This window comes from Bos grunniens, chromosome 14, assembly GCF_055505025.1.
Source record: "Bos grunniens cultivar Pamir isolate PY7600 chromosome 14, Bosgru_T2T1.0, whole genome shotgun sequence".
NCBI lineage: Eukaryota > Metazoa > Chordata > Mammalia > Artiodactyla > Bovidae > Bos > Bos grunniens.
The window spans coordinates 55,337,803-55,362,019 of record NC_141178.1 but is presented as its reverse complement, the minus strand read 5'-3'; the positions used below and the strand labels follow the sequence as shown (position 1 = coordinate 55,362,019).

The 24,217-nt window shown below is 41.4% G+C and overlaps 1 protein-coding gene across 10 annotated transcripts in view; it reads right to left on the bottom strand.

Annotated features, from left to right (window-relative positions):
* The window catches only part of ASPH (aspartate beta-hydroxylase), a 204,228-nt gene that overhangs the window by 48,682 nt on the left and 131,329 nt on the right, over positions 1–24,217 (bottom strand). For all 10 annotated transcript variants that reach the window (XM_086336862.1, XM_086336861.1, XM_086336865.1 and 7 more), the window contains 6 exons: positions 21,621–21,707; positions 16,418–16,568; positions 12,678–12,814; positions 9,749–9,847; positions 5,730–5,819; positions 741–878 (listed from right to left, as the gene is read on the bottom strand). In XM_086336862.1, the coding sequence (XP_086192988.1) occupies positions 741–878; positions 5,730–5,819; positions 9,749–9,847; positions 12,678–12,814; positions 16,418–16,568; positions 21,621–21,707 (702 nt within the window). The remainder of the gene's footprint in view (positions 1–740; positions 879–5,729; positions 5,820–9,748; positions 9,848–12,677; positions 12,815–16,417; positions 16,569–21,620; positions 21,708–24,217) is intronic.

The window sequence follows — 24,217 nt, the reverse complement described above, 5'->3', positions numbered from 1 at the left end:
TCCATGGAATTGCAAAGAGTTGGACATGACTGAGAGACTAACACTCTCTCACTCTGTCATTCATAAAGAGTCTCAAAAGAGCACACTTGAATTTATGCTAATGAGGTGACTTAGTGTGGGGCACCAGATGGCCACAGGAAGGGGCTGGTCACCAGAAAGATGACGTGACTAGGTTGGAACTTTCAGCTCTACCCATCACTGGGAGGGACATGGGTGCTGCTGATTAAGCTCCATAAACACTGGTGAACCACAAGATCTGATGTACTTGTGGGTGGGTGTGCCTGTCCACAGGCCAGGAGGGGGCGTACCCCAGTTCCACGAGGACAGAAGTTCCTGCACTTGGATCCTTCCCCTTCCACACCTCACCTTGTGTATCTCTTCATCTGCTGTTCATCTGTTTCCTTGATAATATCCTTTATCATAAACTTTCAAGCACAAGTAAATGTCCTGAGTTCTGTGAGCCACCCAACACAAAACTCTTTGGGGTGCTCCGTAAGTTTTAAGAGCGTAAAGGGTCCTAAATTGAAAATTCTGAAAACTGTTCTTCCACAAATGTCTCTCTTCACCATCTAACCTGAACTCTTGTCTGCTGGGATGAAAAGATTTGCTTTGCGCTGTTTTCTGCATATGCCCCTGGAAAGAAAATCTATCTCCACCTGGACGGACATTCCTTTGCTTGAGATTCCATCTCTGAATTTTGAGGAGGAAACAGACAAGGACTTGGCAAAGTTAGCACTCACCTTCACTAACTCGGTGTAGCCGGTCTCCGTGGGGGTCCACCACGGCTGGGCTTTCAGTCCCTGCACGTTGTACAGTGAGCGCTGCCACACGGAGGCAAAGTGGCCCCTCTGGTGCCCCAGCTCGTACCACCGATATGCCTGGAAAACCGGAAAGATTGAACTCTAAATGAGGCTGCTGCTGCTGCTAAGTCGCTTCAGTCGTGTCCGACTCTGTGCGACCCCATAGACAGCAGCCCACCAGGCTGCACCTTCCCTGGGATTCTCCAGGCAAGAACACTGGAGAGGGTTGCCATTTCCTTCTCCAACGCATGAAAGTGAAAAGTGAAAGTGAAGTCACTCAGTTGTGTCCTACTCTTAGCGACCCCATGGACTGCGGTCTACCAGGCTCCTCCGTCCATGGGATTCTTCAGGCAAGAGCACTGGAGTGGGGCAGTCTTACTATAAATAACCTAAAGTCACTAAAAACACGGTATGACTTTGTGATAATACATAAAGAGCTTGCTAGTCAAGTGCCCCAATCTGCTAAACACTGGCAAAAATAGTGTTATTTGATTGGGTTTTTGATTAGGACCTATTATTTTAAATAAATGTGTGTATTTTATTTTCACTCCTAGGCCATAAGCTCTCTGAACACAGGACTCATACTGCACTCAGTCTGATCTCCTCAGAGTGTCCAGCAGAGTCTAGGACTTTGTTCAGTGGATAAATCATTGAAGATACAAAAGGGGACTGTGTTTATATTTTAGTTTTCATTTCTTAAATTCTATTTCTATGTTTCCTTTGAAAGGAAAGGAGTATATTTTCACCATTTTTTTTTTTTTTACAGATACCTGCTTTTACTGATTTGGGATGCTAAAAAGGACAGCATTTTTTCCCCCTACCACGCCTGGTGGCATGCAGGATCTTAGTTCCCAGACCAGGGACTGAGGCTTTGTGTCCCCTGCAGTGGAAGCATGGTGTCCTAACTGCTGGACTGCTAGGCAAGCCCAGGACAGCATCTTCTTTCACATGAAGTGTTCTCTGTTCACATGAAGAAGAAGACTGCCCCAAGGAAACGGAGTATAAACCCTCCATTAAAGAAGCAGACGAAAGAAAATAATATTCTGAGTTGGCAATAAATAGAGTGATAGTCCACATTAGATTTTTTAAGAAGGGGAATTTTGTTCCGAGTAATTTTTATCCCTGCCATAAGGGATAACATTTGCGGCTGTAGGCTATAACACAATACAACTTGACTCCAAGAAGACGAACTAGTCTTTACAGGGATGGCTGGCTGCAGTCTGCTGTTCCATGCATCCCCTTCAAATGATGCCTGAACCATATGCTGTCCTGGGGCCTCCCCACACAGCCCTGCGCCCAGCACACCCCACTCTCTTTAGACTGGAAGACAGTTCTAGGATTGTGCTTAATGGTCGCCCCCCCTCTATTATCTGAATTCTGATCTAATGATTGCTTTCGAAGAGTGATTTCAAATATACATCTTGATCAATGAAAACAGGCAGTTAATATCAAGCAGATTAAGAAGACAAGAATATTTTCATCAAACTCCATCTTACTTTAGATGTAAGAAATAATAACTCTTAAAAAAGTAAAAATTCATAGGCCAAAATTTCATTGGTTAGAAAAATCAAGAACCATCTCTATTTTCAGTAACACTTTTCAGCTCATGACTAGCTTTTGCACAAGTACTTTCATTTGATCTTTTCTGTAACTCCAAATAGTTCCATTTTACAAATGCTCAAACTGAGATTGAAGAAGACTAAACATGAAGAACAATCGCCTAGGGCATCTGGCAACTTATTCCACTCTCTCTCTGTCTCTCTGTCATCTAAAAAGAAACTGTCACAAGTGATCTTCTTGTGTAATTATCTTTCTCAATATTATCTCAAACTAAGAATATATGTACTAATCACTCATATGTTTTCCTTGAAAGACATGTAAGTGGTAACCATAAAGTAATTTCTTTAAACATGGCTCACAGTAGTCTGATTTTAAAAATATAGCATTTTACCTTTGAAATTAAATTGACTATTTTAGTTATTTTTGTCCAATTTAAATTTAGTTAATTTTTCAGTGTTAAAGTGAACAACCATATTAATTACAACAGATGATTTTTGGAAATTCGTATTAATTTTTTTAATCATCAGAAATTCATTTTAAGGACATAGTGTTAGAATAGTGAGAAAGAAATTAGTGGAGTTAGAAGTCTTAGATTTCAGTCCTGACTAAACACTCAGCATGCTGGGTGCCTGGGCAAGACATTGTATTTATAGGGCATGTTCAAGTATCTGTAAGAGCTTTTCTGACACTCAAAGTTGGTACTAGTGTGTCAAACATGGCCCTTGACCTTATATCCCTCTGCCATTTAATTTTTTTTTAGCTGCTCAGCTTGGAGGATCTTAGTTCCCCAACCAGGGATTGAACCAATGCCCCCTGAAGTGGAAGTGCGGAGTCTTAACCACTGGACCACCAAGGAAGCCCTCTCTCTCAGCCCCCACCATTTAACTCTTAGAGAAACAAAACTAGGAAATGATATATTAGTCATTAAAAAAAATTATCTCCAATTATAGAGGGGACATAGTGAATTTAGCTAGATTTTAAATTTTTTCATTTTTAATTGGAGTGTAGTTGCTTTACAATGTGGTGTTGGTTTCTGCTATACAACAATGTGAATCAGCTATACGTATACAGACATCCCCTTCTTGAGCCTCCCTCCCAGCGCTCACCCCAATTCACCCATCTAGGTCATCACAGAGCACCGAGCTGGGCTCCCCCTCAGCTGCTTCCCACTAGCCAACTATTTTATACATGGTGGTGTATATATATCAACGGTACTCTTTCAGTTCATCCCGCCTTCTCCTTTCCCCCGCTGTATTCACAAGTCAGTTCTCTGTGTCTCTATTCCTGTCCTGCAAATAGGTTCATCAGTACCATTTTTCTAGATTCCATATTTATATATGCATTAATGAGGGTTCCCTGGTAGCTCAGTGGTAAAGAATCCGCCTGCCAATGAAGAGACTCAGGTTCAGTCCCTGGGTTGGGAAGATCCCCTGGAGGAGGGCATGGCAACCCAGTCCAGTATTCTTACCTGGAGAATTCCATGGACAGAGGAGCCTGGTGGGCCACAGTCTATGTGGTCAAAAAGAGTCAGACACGACTGAGCAAGGAACACTTTCGCCTTACTTTCATACGCTATTTGCTTCTCTGTGGGCTTTTTAAATTCAAGAACTGTGCTATTCCTTGCATTTTAACGATAATTAAGCTGAAAGCACAATCCCATACGTTCAAATTGCAAGCTCCTAACAATGTGTAGTAGTGAATTGTTTGCCCTTGAAGTGAAGGCTCTAAGATGTGAGACTAAATCACAGACTTGTTTTATCTATCTTTGCCTTGGACCATAAGATGTTCAAAGGTAAATTAATTAGTGATGATTACATTTATAGTAATCAGATATGAACATTTATCCTGTGTTAGATACTGTTGCAAAGTCTTTTGTATCCTTCTCATTCAAAGGAAGTACCAGGAATTTACATCTTAAGAGAATGAAGGAACACAAAAGTGACGACTAATCAGCAATTTCTTCCCCCTTCTTTCTCTTCTTCTTTCATTTCTCACTTTATTCCAGTTGATTGATTGGTAGGTCAGAGGGAAAAGGTACAGATACACAGAAATAGATAAAGAAAACAGTGTTAGTCATCCAAATTTCTGTTACCCCAAATTGGGTCATCTCTTTAGCTGGCAATTACCCCATTACAAAACCCTTTGCTCCAACGAACCCTCAATTGTCCAAATAGTACCAAGTTCTTATTAGCTTTAGAAACCAGAAGTTACGTTACCCTCAGATGTCACCTTATTATTGATATATATATGAAATGCATGGTTACAAAAATCCAGGGTCCCTGACTCTAATGAGAGCCCAGCATAGGGCCATGGCATTGTGCAGGATAGCCTAGCAATGTTGTGTGAACCACAGCAGATGGTGAGAGTTTGGGGATTTACATCGTATGATGCCATCATTAATGACCAAATGTTATACTAAAGAAGCCAACACTGAACTCAGAAAAAAGGAATTATGATAAAAGAAAACATGTGATTTATTTTAGGTGCTATATTTTCTGTGTCAGTACTGGTCATTATTATAGCTATAGATGTTCATCTTAAACTTGGTATTAAATATTTCAGAAAGTAATTACACAATTAACCACCAGGTTCAGTCTGCTTAAGAATCAGTTGGATAAAGACTTCATTCTAAAAATAACTACTTTTAAAATTCCAAAATAACATGAATCTAGGCTTCCTTGGTAGCTCAGCTGGTAGAGAATCATCCTGCAATACAGGAGATCCTGGTTTGATTCCTGGGTTGGGAAGATACCCTGGAGAAGGGATAGGCTACTCATTCCAGTATTTTCCCCTGGTGGCTCAGATGGTAAAAATTTCACCTGCAATCTGGGAGACCTGGGTTCAATCCCCAGGTTAGGAAGATCCCCTGGAGAAGGAAATGGCAACTCACTACAGTATTCTTGCCTGGAGATTCCCATGGACAAAGGAGCCTAGCAGTCCATGGGGTCACAGAGTAGGACACGATTGAGCAGCTAAGCACAGCACAGGCAAAAAAATATCTTAAAAGATACTTAAACAATTTCAAGGACATCTCTTCATTTCATAAATTTAAAAATATTTTTTCAAGGCAATATCCATCTCTATAGATACACACACAGATGTACAAACAGGCACACATATACATGCAGACACACACACACACACACTAATTTAGAGATTATTCAGATACCTTATTGAAAGAAATTATAAAAGTCAAATCCCAAAATTTCTTCATAGTAGGAAATGTTAGGCTGTTGCAAAAAGTTTAAACCATGTTCAAAAGTTTATGCTCAAAACATTTTTTCAGTTGTAACTGTCTCACAGAAATCATTGCCCTCCCCTCCTTATCTTCTGTTAAAGAGAACAAAAAGCTCATGAATGCACTATTACCTCTTTGTTTCCAACTCTCTGCATGGCGTCCCCCAGGTGAAAATAAAATCTCCCATCATCAGTACCAGGATCCCCAGATTCTATTCCTTCCTGTAGAAAGGACAGTGTTAGTATTTGTGAAAGGATTAGATATTAGACTTATTAATCCATTGACCTACTAAATCTTTTCTAAGATCCAGAAAATCATCTCAATATTGTTGTTGTTCAGTCTCCCGGTTGTGTCTGACTCTTTGCAACCCCATGGACTGCAGCACCTCAGGCCTCCCTGTCCCTCATCATCTCCCAGAGTTTGCCTAAGTTCATGTCCTTTGCATTGGTGATGCCATCCAGCCATCTCATCCTCTGACAACCTCTTCTTCTGCTGCTCTCATTCTTTCCCAGCATCAGGGACTTTTTCCAATGAGTCGTCTGTTTGCATTAGGTGGTCAAAGTATTAGAGCCTCAGCTTCAGCATCAGTCCTTCCAGTGAATATTCAAGGTTGACCTCCCTTAAAATTGCTTGGTTTGACCTCCTTGCTGTCCAAGACACTTTCAGGAGTCTTCTCCAGCAACACAGTTCGAAGGCATCAATTTGGCAGTTAGGTTACTGGTCAGTATTTACAATGCAGAAGCAAAAGGAGGTGATAAAGTTCAATGTAACAATGCATTCATCATCAATTAACAGTGGAATAGCGCATTAAGTTACCAGGATGCTTTGTGAAGTGTCTCTGCGGGAACAATTGTACTTCAATATCCCAAAGAATTTCTCTGACTGAGTTTCTATCACATTTATTTTGTTCTCCAGATCTGACCACATCCATCTAGAGACTTTTTTTTCCCCTGAACCAAAATGTTTAGTTGCTCATAGATGTTTGAAATGATAGGGACCCAACTGCAAATAATATTTTTTTCCACTCAAGGCAAACATGTCCTCACTTTTCAATGAAATCATTTACAGAACACGATAGGATTAAAGCCAGTTGGAATCTTTGAAAATATAATTTTATTAAACAATTCTCATCCTAAAACACTCAGCTGATTTCTATCCCCACTGTCCACAAAAGAACTGAAATTTAAATTTATGTAAAAACAAAAAAGAATATTAAAGCAAGAGAATGAATTTAGAAAAGTAAAAGAAGCTCAAAGATAAAACGTATTTCAATGTCTAAAAGTCTGCATCTTTGAGGCTTCTTCATAAGAAGCCCATTATCTTTTACTCGGGTGAAATTGTATGCACATAAGGGTGGAGAATAGCAGCACAGAACAGAAGCATCACTCAGGTGGGGAAGAGTTGTGATCCGGGGTTCTTGACTGACGGATGTTCAGGTAAACATCATTGTTCGTTAACTAACCAACCCTGCCCTCTACTTCCTCATCTCTGTGCCAGGAGAGTACTGTTAGGTCGTTATGATGTCAAAGGAAATTTAAGAGGAATATTTTATATCAGAGAAGACTACGTGCCCCCAGGATCATGGCAGGGAATGGGCAGCTTGCTGAAGTCCCATGACAGTCAAGACAGGCTGGGGGGTGGGGTGTATGCCCACTTCAAGGGGGTACCACTGCTCAGCTCCTGTGCTGAGATGTGGGTCACATGTGACCTTTCCAGAGAAATCAGAAATTTGCTTGATTATATAAAATCCTTCAGATTTTCAACTAAGGCAAGCAGTTAAAATTTTTTTTAAGAGAATTATATTAGCCAAATAGAACATGCAAGCTACTTGTAATCAGTGGGTCACTATTTGGGATCTCTGACCAAAGTCACATGAAGGAAATAGATCACAAAAGTGGATCATAAAGGTGTTACTTTAAGTTTATAGGTATATAACCTGCCAACATCCACTGGATCATGGAAAAAGCAAGAGAGTTCCAGAAAAACATCTATTTCTGCTTTATTGACTATGCCAAAGCCTTTGACTGTGTGGATCACAATCAACTGTGGAAAATTCTGAAAGAGATGGGAATACCAGACCACATGACCTGCCTCTTGAGAAATCTGTATGCAGGTCAGGAAGTAACAATTAGAATTGGACATGGAACAACAGACTGGTTCCAAATAGGAAAAGGAATACGTCAAGGCTGTATATTGTCACCCTGCTTATTTAACTTATATGCAGAGTACATCATGAGAAACACTGGACTGGAAGAAACACAAGCTGGAATCAAGATTGCCGGGAGAAATATCAATAACCTCAGATATGCAGATGACACCACCCTTATGGCAGAAAGTGAAGTGGAACTAAAAAGCCTCTTGATGAAAGTGAAAGTGGAGAGTGAAAAAGTTGGTTAAAGCTCAACATTCAGGAAATGAAGATCATGGCATCTGGTCCCATCACTTCATGGGAAATAGATGGGGAAACAGTGGAAACAGTGTCAGACTTCATTTTTTTGGGCTCCAAAATCACTGCAGATGGTGATTGCAGCCATGAAATTAAAAGACGCTTACTCCTTGGAAGGAAAGTTATGACCAACCTAGATAGCATATTGAAAAGCAGAGACATTACTTTGCCAACAAAGGTCTGTCTAGTCAAGGCTATGGGTTTTCCAGTGGTCATGTATGGATGTGAGAGTTGGACTGTGAAGAAAGCTGAGTGCCGAAGAATTGATGCTTTTGAACTGTGGTGTTGGAGAAGACTCTTGAGAGTCCCTTGGACTGCAAGGAGATCCAACCAGTCCATTCTGAAGGAGATCAGCCCTGGGATTTCTTTGGAGGGAATGATGCTGAAGCTGAGACTCCAGTACTTTGGCCACCTCATGCGAAGAGTTGACTCATTGGAAAAGACTCTGATGCTGGGAGGGACTGGAGGCAGGAGGAGAAGGGGACGACAGAGGATGAGATGGCTGGATGGCATCACTGACTCGATGGACATGAGTCTGAGTGAACTCCGGGAGTTGGTGATGGACAGGGAGGCCTGGCGTGCTGCGATTCATGGGGTCACAAAGAGTCGGACATGACTGAGTGACTGAACTGAACTGAATTGAATCAGCTACCTGGCTGATATGGTAGCACTAGCTAGTGTTACAGGCTTCCCCGGTGGTTCAGATGGTGAAGAATCTGCCTGCAATGTGGGAGACCCAGGTTCAATCCCGGTGTCAGGAAGATCTCCGGGAGAAGCGAATGGCTACTCACTCCAGTATTCTTTCCTGGTCTCCAGGACAGAAGAGCCTGGCAGGCTACAGTCCATGGGGTGGCAAAGAGGTGGACACAGCTGAGCGACTAACACCTTCACTTTCACTTTTTCAGCTGGTGTTACTATTTAAATTACAAATAAAAAATTCAGTTCCTCAGTGATATTAGCCACATTTTAGATGTTCAACAGTCACAAGTGGTTAGTGGCTACCACATGAGAAAATACAAATAAAGACCTTTATGGCAGAAAGTTCTGTTGGTCAGCCCTGAGCCAGACCACATGTGATCCTGGTGAACTGACGAGGATTCTGTTTTTATGTGAACAAAAAATGACAACACATTTTATTCTGAATCTTTCAGGCTATCAGGCTTTAGGGGATTGGATTTACTCAGTCTGCATTTGTTACCTCATTTTGTATAGGTTTCCATGAAACCTGTTCAAAGTAGTTTCAATGTATAATTAAATTGCAAAAGGAACAGTTAATTCATTATTGACTGGGGATTTTTTGCTGAAACTAATGCCTTTGGCTGGCAATTTGCTATATAAGTGAAAACTGAAACATCTCCAGTCAATAATGTTTGGGTAACAAAAGATGTATTCATATGTTTCTGGTTGATAATGTGTTAATGCATTGTCCATATTTTAAAATATTTTATCAATTAATAACTACTGCAGTTTTAGGAAGTTCTTCAAAATCTTTTCCAAATAATTTCTGCTCATAACACTTCAAATCTGACACCCTCGATTAAGCTGAAGGTCCACGCTGCCTGTGAATGTCATCGACTGAAGGTGTATATTTTGGTGTTGAAAAGGGTCAGTAGTGCATGCCAGTCAATCTACAATACATAATCAAGGGTGTCCAAATGACTCAAAGGGATCAGAAGAGGGAAAGAGAGGAAGGGAGGGAGTTACCTTCAGATAGGGGATGCTCTCAGCAATCTTGTTCTGTGCCTTCAGGATAAAGCCATAATGCACTTTAGCAAAACCATCATTGGGTGTCACGCTCAGAACCTAAACTCAAAAAAAAAAAAAAAAACCTATTCAATGGACTGTGAATTCTACAAATGTTTTAATTAACTTTGCTGTGCTTGGACTGGATTATGATGCTATAGCTTAAAATGCAATAGTGTTTTTTTCTCATTGCAATACATTAGGCTTAAATGGCCCCATTTCCCCTCAACTCAAAATGTTCAATGCAAAATGTTCTCCAAGAATGGAGAAATGAATGAAAAGGCAATGACCATTAAAGCATTGCTCTAACAATACCAGTAAAATCTCTATCAATTTTATGACTTCAATATTTTTTTAATGATCAGGGAAAGACTGCTTTAAATTAGTTCTATTTAAAGTCAACTCTGAATGGTTATCATATATTTCTTTACATATATGTTTTATGGGCTTCTTTGGTGGGTCAGATGGTAAAGAATCCGCTTGCAATGCAGGAGACCTGGGTATGATCCCTGGGTTGGGAAAATCCCCTGGAGGAGGGCACAGCAACCCACTCTAGTAATCTTGCCTGGAGAATTACATGGACAGAGGAACCTACCTATTGGACTACCATCCATGGGGGTCACAAAAAGAGTCAGACACGAGAGTGAGTAAGTGAAAGTGACTAACACTTTCACTTTTGCGTACAGCTGCTCCAGGACTCTCCTCTCATCTTCATGAGGTCCACATCCCACTCACATACCTGCTACTATGACAGGGGTGGGGTGGGTGACCAGGACTCAGAGGAACCCACAGGGCTGCCCGCCCAGCTCGATTCTTTATGATCACCTACTGCACTTACTGCAGTTTACATGCAGTGCATAACAGATGCACAAGTTGTATTATCCTGTTGTAATTAGCAAACTCTCAGAAAATGACAAATGGCTTTATAAGATTTCTAAAAAAGTCAAATTGAGATTAATACTAAAAATGTTACCGAGATTCTCTCTCTCTTTACATACACATACACACACACATAAAGCATAGACAACAACAAACTGGTTGACATTTCTAGTTCTGCACAAATTCGGCAGGATACACTAACAGGACTAAAAATATCCTTATAAATAATGTTTCACGTGGACATTATTAAAATATCAATTTTTCAGTGAGAGTGAAAATTTTATTGACACTTAAATGAAATTTTGAAAATATCTGAAATATTTCATCTTAAAACCTATTTTAGAATGTGGACCTTCTAGAATGTCTACCATAGGTTAGTACAGGTATACATAAAACAATTCACAGGTTTTTGCTTGAACATTTTTTACTGAAAGAGGATACATTCAAACATGTCTGAAGACTACTGCTATGGGCAGTGGGAACCACTGAAGAGCTAAAGCCAAGGATGAGGGTCAGATTGGCATTTTGTATTGATGAAGATCATAAGAAAACAAGGTTGGGCGGGGTGGATCTATCCTATTTTACACTAGAGACAGTGGGGCCTGAGATAAATAAGAGGATTTGAAAGATACTGGAGATGATAAAGGGAGAAGGAAATGGCAACCCACTCCAGTACTCTTGCCTGGAAAATCCCATGGACGGAGGAGCCTAGTAGGCTACAGTCCATGGGGTCGCAAAGAGTCAGACATGACTGAGTGACTTCACTTTCACTTTTCACTTTCATGCATTGAAGAAGGAAATGGCAACCCACTCCAGTATTCTTGCCTGAAGAATCCCAGGGACCGAGGAGCCTGGTGGGCTGTTGATTATGGGGTTGCACAGTCAGACACGACTGAAGCGACTTAGCAGCAGCAGAGGATGTTAAAAGTAACAGAGATTAGTTACTTGGTACCATATTGTAACCCCTTGATGGCATAATCTGTGTTGTTTCCTTAACCACCATTTCCTGAGCCAGTGCCTGTGGGTTTCAATAAATAAGTGCTAAATGAATGGATAAGGATGAGGAGTGAAGGGAGGCAAGGGGCAGGAAGATGCTGAACCAAGGGTGCCTCAGGTAATTGCTGGTGTTACTAACAAGGAGGAAAGTGAGGTAAAGTCTCCAAAGCCAAGGATGTAGCAAGGTCTCTGCAACCACCTTAAAGTCAGTCTTTGCTGGGACCTCCTTGGTGGTTCAGTGGTTAAGAATCTGTGCTTCCATTGCAGGGAGCAAGTGTTCAATATCTGATCCAGGAACTAAAATCCCACGTGCCACTCTACACAGCCAAAAAACCCCCCCAAGGATCAGACAGCCAGTGCCTCTGAAAGGAGAGTAATTTATGCCATATACCCGAAAAGCTTGTAGTCTCTAGTTTCTCTCCAGTTTGGACTTTAACTGAAAAAAGTACAAGATAATGTGTTTTTAAGTTCTTGAGTTTTTGAGTTCCTCTTCCTGTCATAAAGAACACTTTAGAAAGGTTGTTTGTGGACTGAAATAAATATATGAGTTAAGAAAGTATCACAATTATAGGTTGAAGGCTTTGATGTACCAAATGTTGCTGCTACTGCTAAGTCACTTCAGTCGTGTCGGACTCTGTGCAACCCCATAGACGGCAGCCCACCAGGCTCCCCCGTCCCTGGGATTCTCCAGGCAAGAACACTGGAGTGGGTTGTCATTTCCTTCTCCAGTGCATAAAAGTGAAAGTGAAGTTGCTCAGTCGTCTCCGACTCCTAGTGACCCCATGGACTGCACCTACCAAATGTTAGCTAATATTTAAAATCTTCTGATGAAGCAGAAAAAGGGTAATGAAACAAAATTTAGGATACGTTAACTATAATAAGACTTGAATTTGACTTAATTTAAAATAAAGAGAGTGAATGATCAGGAGTATTAAAGGCAATTTAGAAATAACATTAGAACTCCATGTTCAGAAGACTTTGATTAATTGTTGATAGCAAATTGCTGCCTACTCACCTCTTCATAGACCTTCTTGGCACTGTCATTGTCACCTATCAAGAGGTATCCAACTCCAAGGTCATTCTTTAAGGCAGTATCATCAGGAAATAGTTGAACTAATTTCTGAAGAGTAAGCAAGGATCCTCTCATGTGACCTGATTTGGTGGAAAGAAAACAACAGAAATAAAAATAGCTTCTGTCCACCCTTTTCTTGGCACTACAGATCATAAGAGACTATTCAACAAAGCCTGAGACCAGCTTAACTCTGACTCTGTATAATGATGGCTAAGTCCCTCTTAGGATTTTATCCTGCAGCTCTAAGGGCATCAGTAACTCCCATAAGTGGGTTTTTCAGGTGGCGCTAGTGGTAAAGAATTCGCCTGCCAATGCAGGGGACACAAGGGATGCCGGTTCAATCCCTGGGTTGAGAAGACCCCCTGGAGAAGGAAATGGCAACCCACTCTAGTACTCTTGCCTGGAAAATCCCATGGACAGAGGGGTTCGCAAAAAGAGTCAGACATGACTGAACACACACACACACACACACACACATACACACACACACGGTTCCCATAAGTAGGTACTGAATTTAGTACTGACTACAAATATGTTAAAGACATTCTTATTTTCTAAATTCATCAACATTTACCCTTAATGTCAAATTGTCTCTTATGAAAGTTTTAGTTACCCAATCCTCATTCAAAAAATGTTTTACTGGGGTATTTTTGACATTATAATTAACTTTAAAATTATGAATACAGAACAGGCAAATAAGAAGTCTAATAGATTTCAGGGTCTAGCACCCTGGATGAGACATGAAGAGGCACTGAGGTACTCTGCTTGTCTTCATCTCTCTAGGTCTTCGTAATGACCTAGTCCTGGAGCCAAGGAGACATCATCTGGTATTAGGGGACCCTCTGGTGGACAATAGGGTGCTCTGCCTACACGAACCATGAAAACTCAGCTTCAACTCATTTTAAAGGCTGTCCAATGGATGTTTAAGATTTAGAGGGGTCAACTGTCATCACTCTTTACCCCAGTTGGAAAGACAAATTGTAGGGGTTTCCTCTGCTGGTCCAGTGCTTACAAATCCACCTTGCAATGCAGGGGACACCAGTTCGTTCCCTGGTCCAGGAAGATCCCACATGTCCTAGAGCAATTAGAGCAACTAAGCCCATGTGCCACAACTACTGAGTCCACGTGCTGCAATTACGGAAGCCCACGCGCCTAGAGCCCATGCTCGGCAACAAGAGAAGCCCCTGCAGTGAGACGCCCCCACTTGCCGCAACTAGAGAAAGCCCGTGTGCAGCAACAAAGACCCAGAGCAGCCAAAATAAATAATGAATCTTAAGAAGAAAAAAAAGACAAACTGTATAAGGGAAAATGTGCAAAATGAGAGTCCACATGACAAAATTAATTACCTAAACGGCTTTGTTGACCAGAAACTGAAAATCAGCCAAGATACGCCAGGACCATCCAAAAGCTAATGTAGCTGGATGCTCTACTAACTGTTAGGCATAGACCACCACTCACTGACTCCACCAGCCTCTCCCCATTCACTACTTGCCAGTCTGGGGTGGTTTGCTCAACTATCCATTCCTTCACTGATAAATCTGACTCCACCTTTCTGTACTCTTCCTCTGCCACCTGCCCCGCTTGGGATTACAGTTTTCTTTTGATTCTACACTTGCCCTATGGAGCCACAACAAAGGCCCAGGTGAGAGTCCGTCCTATGTCCTTCTTGCCCCTCCTACTCTGCATCTCCAGGGACCTATGAATCCCTCAGCGCCTCCCCTAGTGAACTCACCTCATTCTCATTTGGAGGAGAAAGAAAGTGGAAGTGTTAGTTGCTCAGTTGTGTCCCCCTCTTTGCGACCCCATGAACTGTAGCCCAGTGGGCTCCTCTGTCCACAGGATTCTCCAGGCAAGAATACTAGAGTAGGTTGACCCAGGGGAACTTTCTGACCCAGGGGAACTTTCTGACCCAGGGGATTGAACCTGGGTTTCCGGTACTGCAGGCAGATTCTTTACCGTTGGAGCCACCAGGGAATTTGGAAGAGAGACTATATTCAAACACTGAAGGCTTACTTCGGAAGAAAGTTAGATCTACCTGGGTCGTCCTTCCCCTGGGGCTGGGAATAGGGTGAAGTAAGCGAGGTGCTCGGTGCAAAGTTTAAGAGGGTGCCAAAAATTCAGTCCCACCCAGACACATGATATCTGACGCATCTTTTTAAAAATAAAAATTAATGTTAAAAATCCACAGGGCTAAGTGAGTCACTTCAGAGCCAGAGGAGAGACAACTCAGTGATACTGGTTTTCGCTTGCATGGAGTTCCAGCCTTGCCTTTCCCACCCTGTTTGTGCTGCTGTAAATTTTCCCTCTCTGGGACTGGCCCTTATGAAGAGACGTCTAAGGGACCATTTCTTCTAGTTCCCAGTCATCGCTTGGCTTCTACTCCCGTCACAGATTTTGGTCATCTACCAAAGCGACACAACCACCCTTAATTCTAACCCTGGGAAAACTGATACAAGGTTCACTTTTGAATGTTTAGGAGCCTCCTCTAATGACAACAAGATAATACATCTATGTAACTTATCCAGCCAGTAGAGAACCCACCTTGGCAGCTACACATGGCTTAGATTTTTTGCTCCTGGCTTATCAATGACATTTTAACTTATTTTTTTTAATGTTATTTTTATTTATTTATTTGGCTGTGACAGGGCTTAGTTGCCCATTGCAAATGGGATCTTAGTTTCCCCACCAGAGATTGAACCACACTCCCTGCATAGAAAGGCAGGGTCTTAACCACTGGACCACCAGGGAAGTCCCCTGATGGCATTTTAGGTGAGAGAGAACCCATTACTGGCCTGATTATAATGAAGTTAGGGCACAGCAAGTGACACACTTGGTTCAAAGTTTAAGAGGCCACCAAAAATTCAGTCATCAAGATGCATGATATTTTATGCACTCTTTTTAAAAGTCAAACAAATGTAAAAAATCCATAGTGCTTTTTCAAAGCAGTTTAAAATTTACTCAGTGATTAAAAAAATTGTTTTTCTATAAGTTTCTTTAAAAAAGACAAAATGTGCAGGTGAAATTTTTAGAGTGCTTATAACTCCTGACATTTCTTATATCTATAAAACTGTTCCACTGATGATTTCAGCTATTATGGATCAGATAGTTACAGTTAAGAGAGAAAAGAAGAATTTGGCATAACAAGAAGTTTTTGACTCTAGACGTATTTGTTTATCGGGCTTCCCTGGTGGCTCAGAAGGTAAAGAATCTGCCTGCAATATAGGAGAGCTGGGTTCAATCCCTGGGTTGGGAAGATCCCTTGGAGAAGGAAACGACAACCCATCCCAGCATTCTTGCCTGGGAAATCCCATGGACAGAGGAGCCTGACGGGCTCCAGTCCATTGGGTCACAAAGAGTCATACGCTACTGAAGTGACTAACACTTAACTATTCATTTATTAGTTATGATTCCTTAGGCAATTCACCCAACCTCTCAGAATTCCATTTGTCTCATCTTTAAAATGAGTAGGGAGCAGGTAGGCAGCAAAAATACTGTCTGTATCTTTGTAATTATGAAGGATTCCTCTTTCAGGCTGACCCAATCAGAGAAATTGCCTGAAATTAGGTAGAAAACTCAGGTTTCCTTCCATGTAATTAAACTCTTCTAAGAGTACATACAAACTTCAGGCTTTTTCAGATAAAAGCACACCGCTTGCTACTGAACTGACTCTTCTTCCATCTCACCTAGAAACTGCTGTCTGTCTGACCTCCGCTTCAGGCTCAGCTTCACCAAGTCTGTGGGGGCATCAGGCAGACTGGCCGCCTCCTGGTAGGTCTCGATGGCCCTGCGCAGGATCTCATTGCTCCTTCTCTTCTCAGCCAAATCATCTTCACACTGGAGGAAGAGAGAAACGTCCCAGGACAAGCTGCATGTGTACTTGCCCAAAATATTTATGAAAAGTTGATGTTGGGACTTGCTTTAAAAGTAATTCAAGACAAATTAAAATTTCCTCTTCATCAAGGATAAAAAAATAAAGGAAGGCAACACAACATGTTATTTTAATAATATGAAGAAAAGTTAACTACTAAGCTACACATGAGAAAGACTATCGTAAAAGCAGGACGAATATATGTTTGGCTGGTGGAACGTGTACCCTGCTATATATCAACATTAATAGTCAGAATTCCAGTCCACAGTTCCTTTACTTCCACTAGCTTATTCCTGTGCTCGTTCATTCATTCAACAACTATACTCTGTCTATGCTATGCTATGTAAGTCACTTCAGTCATGTCTGACTCTGTGCGACCCCATAGACGGCAGCCCAGACAGATGCAAACAAACAAAACATATTAACCCTTTAGAAAAGGGCAATTCACCTTGGCTTGACAGGAAAAAAAGCTTCAAAATATAGAATGATCTGTTCATAACTGCAAATGGCCTTTAGAACAGATCTATCTACCAGAAAAGAAAGTCCAATGTCAATGACTCATATCAGTCATCCTGCCTGCGTAACCTTCTGGATATTCATATGCTGGCTTTTCTGTTTAGGCCTAAGTTTCTTGTGCGTTTGGCCCTAGTGAGTTAATGCCTCAAAACATGATCCTTCCTAAGTGACGTCACAGAATGCCAGAGTCCTAGAGCTGAGAGAGTCCTACTGAGAACATCTTGTTCACCTTCTTCATTTGCCAGCCTCTTCAAGCTACCAAACAGATCCCAGAACTGGAGGGTTTCCTCACGGTTAATTCAAGGACAAATGCCTATCAAGACATTGTTCTCTATCTAGAGAGGGATAAATATCTTCACTAACCTCAATCTGAAATGAGAGAAAGATGATACAACTACACGCCTTGTTCCTTTCTCTCCTCCATCCTTCAAAGTCCTTCATTTTAATGAAGTATCAACATTTCAGAACTTAACAGCATTGGAATTTTAATGTCAGAATTAAAATGTGATGTAATTCTTTAAAGTCTCTTAAATAAAACTGATAGGCTTTGCTTTGAGTATCAACATTGATTGATATTGATCAGTTTAACATCTGTAGACGAAGGATTTGCCCTGAAACTGAACATTTGCTACAGGACATTAACATCACAAAGCGTTTTGTTGATTCAAACTAACCGCCCAATCCAACCTCCTAGGAGATATGGCATTTTCTGCCTGAGAGGCACTAAAGGTTTGCGGAAGACAATAAAGTGAAACGAGCTCATAATTTTGTGTCAGATGTTCAAGGAACTTGGTCAGAATTGATTTTCACAGAGATCCAAAAAATAAGACATTAAATGGCAATCCACTCCAGTATTCTTGCCTGGAGAATCCCATGGACGGAGGAGCCTAGTAGGCCACAGTCCATAGGGTCGCAAAGAGTCTGACACGACAGAGCAACTTGACTTCACTGTAGAAATGATAGATACTGTAGCTTCCATGTTACTTAATGTCACTGAATTTATAAAATTGGTTGGGATATTCCAAAGGAATTGTTTAATCTGCTAACAAAGCATGAAAAGTCATCAGGTATTCCTCCTCACAAAATCTATCTTCTGTTGAATTTTTTTTTTTTAACTCCTATGGGACTTCCCTCACAGTCCAGTGGTTAAGACTTCATCTTCCAACACAGGAGGTGTGGGTTTGATCCCTGGTCAGGGAGCTAAGACTCCACATGCCTCATGGCCAAAAAACCACAACATAAAACAGAAGTAATATTGTAACAAATTCATGAAGACTTTAAAAATGATCCACATCAAAAAAACCCACAAAAACAAAAAACAAACAACTAATTCCTATGTATTTAATTAATTTACCATGCTTAAATTTCACATTAATGTTAATATTGGTAACACATTGTAGTATAATAGTTTATAGATAAAATATATTGCTGAGGCATAAATCTCAAATTCCTACTGTTAAATGAGGAGATATATATATATAAATATATATATAGTGAGTGTCATGTGCAAAACTACTGCATTTGGTACTTGCAATTAATATCACATATAAAGAAAAATCTAAAGCATGAAACATTTTTGCCATAATTAGCACTTGACCCATTATTCTCTCGAGTTAACGGGCTTTCCTTAATCAAACAAGTGCCAGAACTAGTGGCAAAGCACATCACTTATTTAAATAGGCACCATCTTCAGGTAACAAACACATTCTTTCTTGCTTAACAACAATACAATTTAGCAATTTTGGAGAATTGCTGATCCAATTAATTTATAGAAATGATATAGTTGCTATTGCGTACTGCATCATGGATAAGAGGAACTTCTCTGCATTAAATTTTCACAAATTTAATTTATTAAAACTGAATTAATACAAATTTAATAAGTTTTTAAGGAGGAGATAAGGAGAATTTGAGACTTCCCAGTTGGCTCAGTGGTAAAGAATCCGCCTACCAATGCAGGAGATGTAAGTTTGATACATGGGTCAGAAAGATTCCCTGGAGGAGGAAATGGCAACCCACTCCAGTATTCTCGCCTGGGAAATCCCATGGACAGAGGAACCTGATGGGCTACAGTCCACAGGGTCAAAAAAAAGTCAGGCATGACTGAAATGATTGAGCATGTACACACTCCCAGGAAGGATTTAAGCATCTAGATTTCGAGTGGTTGCCACCTTTAGTTAAGAGCCAGATGTACTTGTTTTATCTCTAGATGTGTTAGTTTTCATGAGAGTGTCACCCACAAGTGACGGCACTGCCCCCTCTGAACAAGTGTTGTCAGCTTCTCCTGAATCTGGAAAATTTCTGCAGCTCAGAATCTGCCATTTCCCAGCAGAACTGACAGTCTCCTCCTCCCCAGGCAGGAGGAGGTTTACTGCCTGACATCTGTACACCAGCCCTGGATTTTACCCAGGGTTCCAAACTGAATAACACCTATGGTCTACTTAACATGTGCATTTGAACGTGTAACAGGCATCACAAACTTCACAGGAACCGGAAGTAGATCTTTGATTTTGCACCTCTCCAAAACTGTTTCAAAACTGTTTCTTGGTCAGTACCTGGCACCATCCTCTCCTTAGACTGCTGAACCAAAACCACCAAATTCATCTCTAAAATTGAAAGTTGCTCAGCTGTGTCTGACTCTTTGCAGCCCCATGGAGTGTAGCTTGCTAGGCTCCTCTGTCCATGGGGTTTCCCAGGCGAGAATACTGGAGCGGGTAGCCTACCCCTGCTCCAGGGGATCTTCCCGACCCAGGGATTGAACCTGGGACTTCTGCACTGCAGGCAGATTCTTTACTGTCTGATTCAGTCCTGCCCTTGTCCACTGCCCCACCTCTGCGGCCGGGACCAGTCCAAGCCAGCGCATCTTGAGGACACCTGCAATGTCTCCTACTTTCCTGGCTCCGACTTGTGCTACCATAATCCTTCTGTACCCAGCAACCAAAGTCATCTTTATTTAAAAAAAGAAAACAAAAACAACCAGAGGGGCACACCCATGCACAAACCCTCCAAGTGCTTCCAGTGCACAAAGAATACAGCCCATGAGCCCCTGGCTTCACCTACCCCACGTCACCTCCCCCAGTACGCCCCTCCTCCAGTCCACCAGGGATAAAGTCAAGGCTGATTCCCTGTTCCCTCTGCCTGGACAGCTCCTTCCTAAACCTTGTCACATTTCAGCCACTTGTCACCACCCAGGAAGGCCTTTTCTGATCACCTGATTATCTTAAGTATCGCTGTGCCACTTTCCTCCTACCGCCTATGAACAAAACATTGTAATAACATGTTCTTTACTCTATGACCTTCTTTTCTTTATGGCATATAGTATCAGGTAAGATGTCCTAATATATTTATTTTTAACACTTCTAATATTCTTTAAATGTAGATTTATCTATAAAGACCTTTAGGGTTTTGCTCAAACGTCACCACCTTGATGAGCTATCTTCCGGCCACCCTATCCAACATTTTAACCCCCCTCACATGTCCTATAGCTGTGCTCTGCTTTATTTTTGTCTCCTGACAGTGTATCCAGTAGCAAGCAAGAGATTCTCTTCTCTGTGTCTTGCATTGTCTTCTCCATTACAGTGAAAAGGCCCTGTGTTTTGTTGATAGCTGCATCTGCAGTGCCTAGAACAGGGCCTGCCATAGAATGGGCTTTCACTACAAAAATTCTGAGTAAGAAACTTAAAATATCTTCCATTGGAATATAAGCTCCACAGGACAGAGACCTCTAGAGTGTTCTTTGAGATAATCCCAGGGCCTAAAACAGTATGTGGCCCATGGAGGGTTTCTGCAGCTACAGCAAGACATGGAAAAGCTTCATGAATTGAGGAGTTGAAAAATGGAGAAAGTCTGATGAGAAAGGGAGGTGAGGGTGGAGCTGGGGAGAAGGTAGGTGGTAAGAAATGAGTCAGCTGACAGATACTACAGAGAGAACCAAGTCCATTCCACTTTCTATTTAACTAGGTGGTGGGTCAAATGGAATGAATGTGAAGGGGATGGGAAATCAGGGATGAAAGTGTTATTCTTTATTTTCTTTTCAAAATCGGAGAGAAACTAGATGAAGGGGGAACAAAAATAGGTTACGAAATTCACCAGTACAAAATAGGAATAATTAATTGCTTATTTAAAAGTGTTTCTTGCTTGAATGTATGCATATGCATGAGAAGCTGATTCTGTATACAAGTCAGAAGGGAAAATGAAATGCAAATAGTGTAGTGTTAGTCGCTCAGTTGTGTCCGACTCTTTGCAGCACCATGGACTGTAGCCTGCCAGACTCCTCTGTTCACTGAGCTCTCCAGGCAAGAATACTAGAGTGGGTTGCCATTTCCTTCTCCAGGGGATCCTCCCAACCCAGAGATGGAACCTGTGTCTCCTGCATTAGTAGGCAGACTCTTTACCACTGAGCCATCAAGGAAGCCCAAAATGCAAATACCAGGTGGTAAAAAATCCAATGATACAGAACATAAGGATATCAAAGCAGTGTCCTAAGTATCAGGGCTTCAGCATACCTGTGCTTTCCCATACCGAGCTCCTGGACTCTGAGGGTACTTGCGAACCAGTTCTTCAAAAGCATTCACTGCTTCCTCAATTTTTCCCTGTTAAGAAGAGTCAATTACATACATAGAATAAATTCAAATGCATAATATAGTTATTTAATAGTCACCAAGTAAATTTTGTTAAAATTTTCCAGACTCCCTTCTGAGTTTACAGTTAACAATCTTCTGTCTTAAGATTTTAAATAAAAAAAAATAAATTAAAAAAAAAAAAAAAAAAGATTTTAAATAATTAACTACATGATGGAAAACATAAAACTAAAAATGAACATAAATAGACTTTATTTTTTAAAAGGCAGAACCTAGATAGCATATTCAAAAGCGGAGACATTACTTTGCCAACAAAGGTCCGTCTAGTCAAGGCTATGGTTTTTCCTCTGGTCATGTATGGATGTGAGAGTTGGACTGTGAAGAAGGCTGAGCGCCGAAGAATTGATGCTTTTGAACTGTGGTGTTGGAGAAGACTCTTGAGAGTCCCTTGGACTGCAAGGAGATCCAACCAGTCCATTCTGAAGGAGATCAGCCCTGGGATTTCTTTGGAGGGAATGATGCTGAAGCTGAAACTCCAGTACTTTGGCCACCTCATGCGAAGAGTTGACTCATTGGAAAAGACTCTGATGCTGGGAGGGATTGGGGGCAGGAGGAAAAGGGGACGACAGAGGATGAGATGGCTGGATGGCATCACTGACTTGATGGACGTGAGTCTGAGTGAACTCCAGGAGTTGGTGATGGACAGGGAGGCCTGGCGTGCTGCAATTCATGGAGTTGCGAAGAGTCGGACACGACTGAGCGACTGAACTGAACTGAACTGAACTGACCTGACCTGACTGATGATGTACTATGAGTCTTTGTTAAAGAAATGGCATTTTCTGTTGGCATGTATAGTTCCTACATGCAATCTTTAAAAGATATTTAGGACTTAAGCTGGGGGAGGAATATTCCTGGCAGTTAGAATGTCTGCAATGAGAAGGGCAGTCTCAGTGGGGAATAAGCATATGAGATGAGAGGGGCCACCTGGCCTCGGAAACTGTCACCCACTGAGCATCACGGCTGACTATGCTCAGCTGGTGCTGTAAGTGCCTCACTGCCCCCAGGTCATATGACCCCTCCCGAAGCCCACGTGCGTCCTTAAGAAGCCAGTTGGAGCACCTGTGTTAGGTCTCTGACCACCACTGTGGAAACAGACACGGAGGATGTGCAACAGGTAAGCTTGCCGAGGGTCTCGGCTGCCTCAGTCCATCCACAGTGAGAAATACACATCTCCTGATGTTCTACTGGAAGGCAGCACATCAGGATGTTGGAACCATGAGATGGAGACAGAGTTCTGAGTTGAAGTTTACCAGACCCTTCAGCCATCTATCCATAAACCCATCCTTCCTTGTATAAATGTGAGCTCACTGTGCTTTGTATGTCATTACCTTCACTGAGCAAGTTTTCATAACAACAATAAATGTGGTTGGGCTCAGCAAACCATACAGTACTGCTAGATTGTTACTGACACCTACTTCTCAATAACTTGGCTGAATAGAACCAGGCAACATCTATATTAAAGTCCCTTAAAACTGTGGAAGAAGGAGGGTTTTTTTTTTTTTTTTTTCCTGTCACATGCCCATCACTGATGCTGAGGGTCTAGGTAGAATCTGGGCTCCACCACTTAGGAGACGTGGGACTTCTGGCAAATTACTTATGACTTTGCCTTAATACACCTCATCTGTGAAATGGGTACAATGAACGTACTTGACTACCTTGGGGGTTGCTGTGAAGGTCAAATCTGACAACATCCACAAAGTACTTAGAGCTGCTGCAGAGACCATGGAAACTATTGAAAATTTGTTAGCTATTATTACTACTACAATTGTGGTATGGGGAGGATATGAGAGCCAGCACAGAATAAAATGTGTCCCAGGTAAGTCTCTTACCTGACGGACAGGTTAATGCAAAGACAATGAGGATTTGAAGGCTGAGATGAATCAAGCCAGTAACTTATTCTCTAAGTTAATTGTCAGAAACAATTGTATGGCTATTTAAAATATGCCACACATCTCACAATATTGACTTTTTAAAAAGCTTTATTTTTTAGAACAGTTTTAGGTTTGCAGCAAAATTGAGAGGAAAGTATAGAGAACTCCCATGTACTCGCTACACCTACTCATGCCCTGACTCCCCCATAATCCACATCCTGATTCAGCACAGAGGGACATTTGTTGCGATTGATGAGCCTTCAATGACACAAGAAAATCACCCAAAGTCCATAATTTACATTTGGGTTCACTCTCAGTGTTGTACATTCTACGGGTTTGGACAAATGTATAATGACAGGTATCCAACGTTTTTACTGTCTCCATAGTTTTGCATTTTCAGAAAGTCATATAGTTTGAATCAAACAGTATGTAGCCTATTCAGATTAGCTTCTTTCACTTAGTAATATGTGTTTAAGCTTCCTTCTTATCTTTTCATCCCTATCTTTTCAAGGAGATCAAATCAGTCAATCCTAAAGGAAATCAGTCCTGAATATTCATTGGAAGGACTCATGCTCAAGCTGAAGCTCCAAT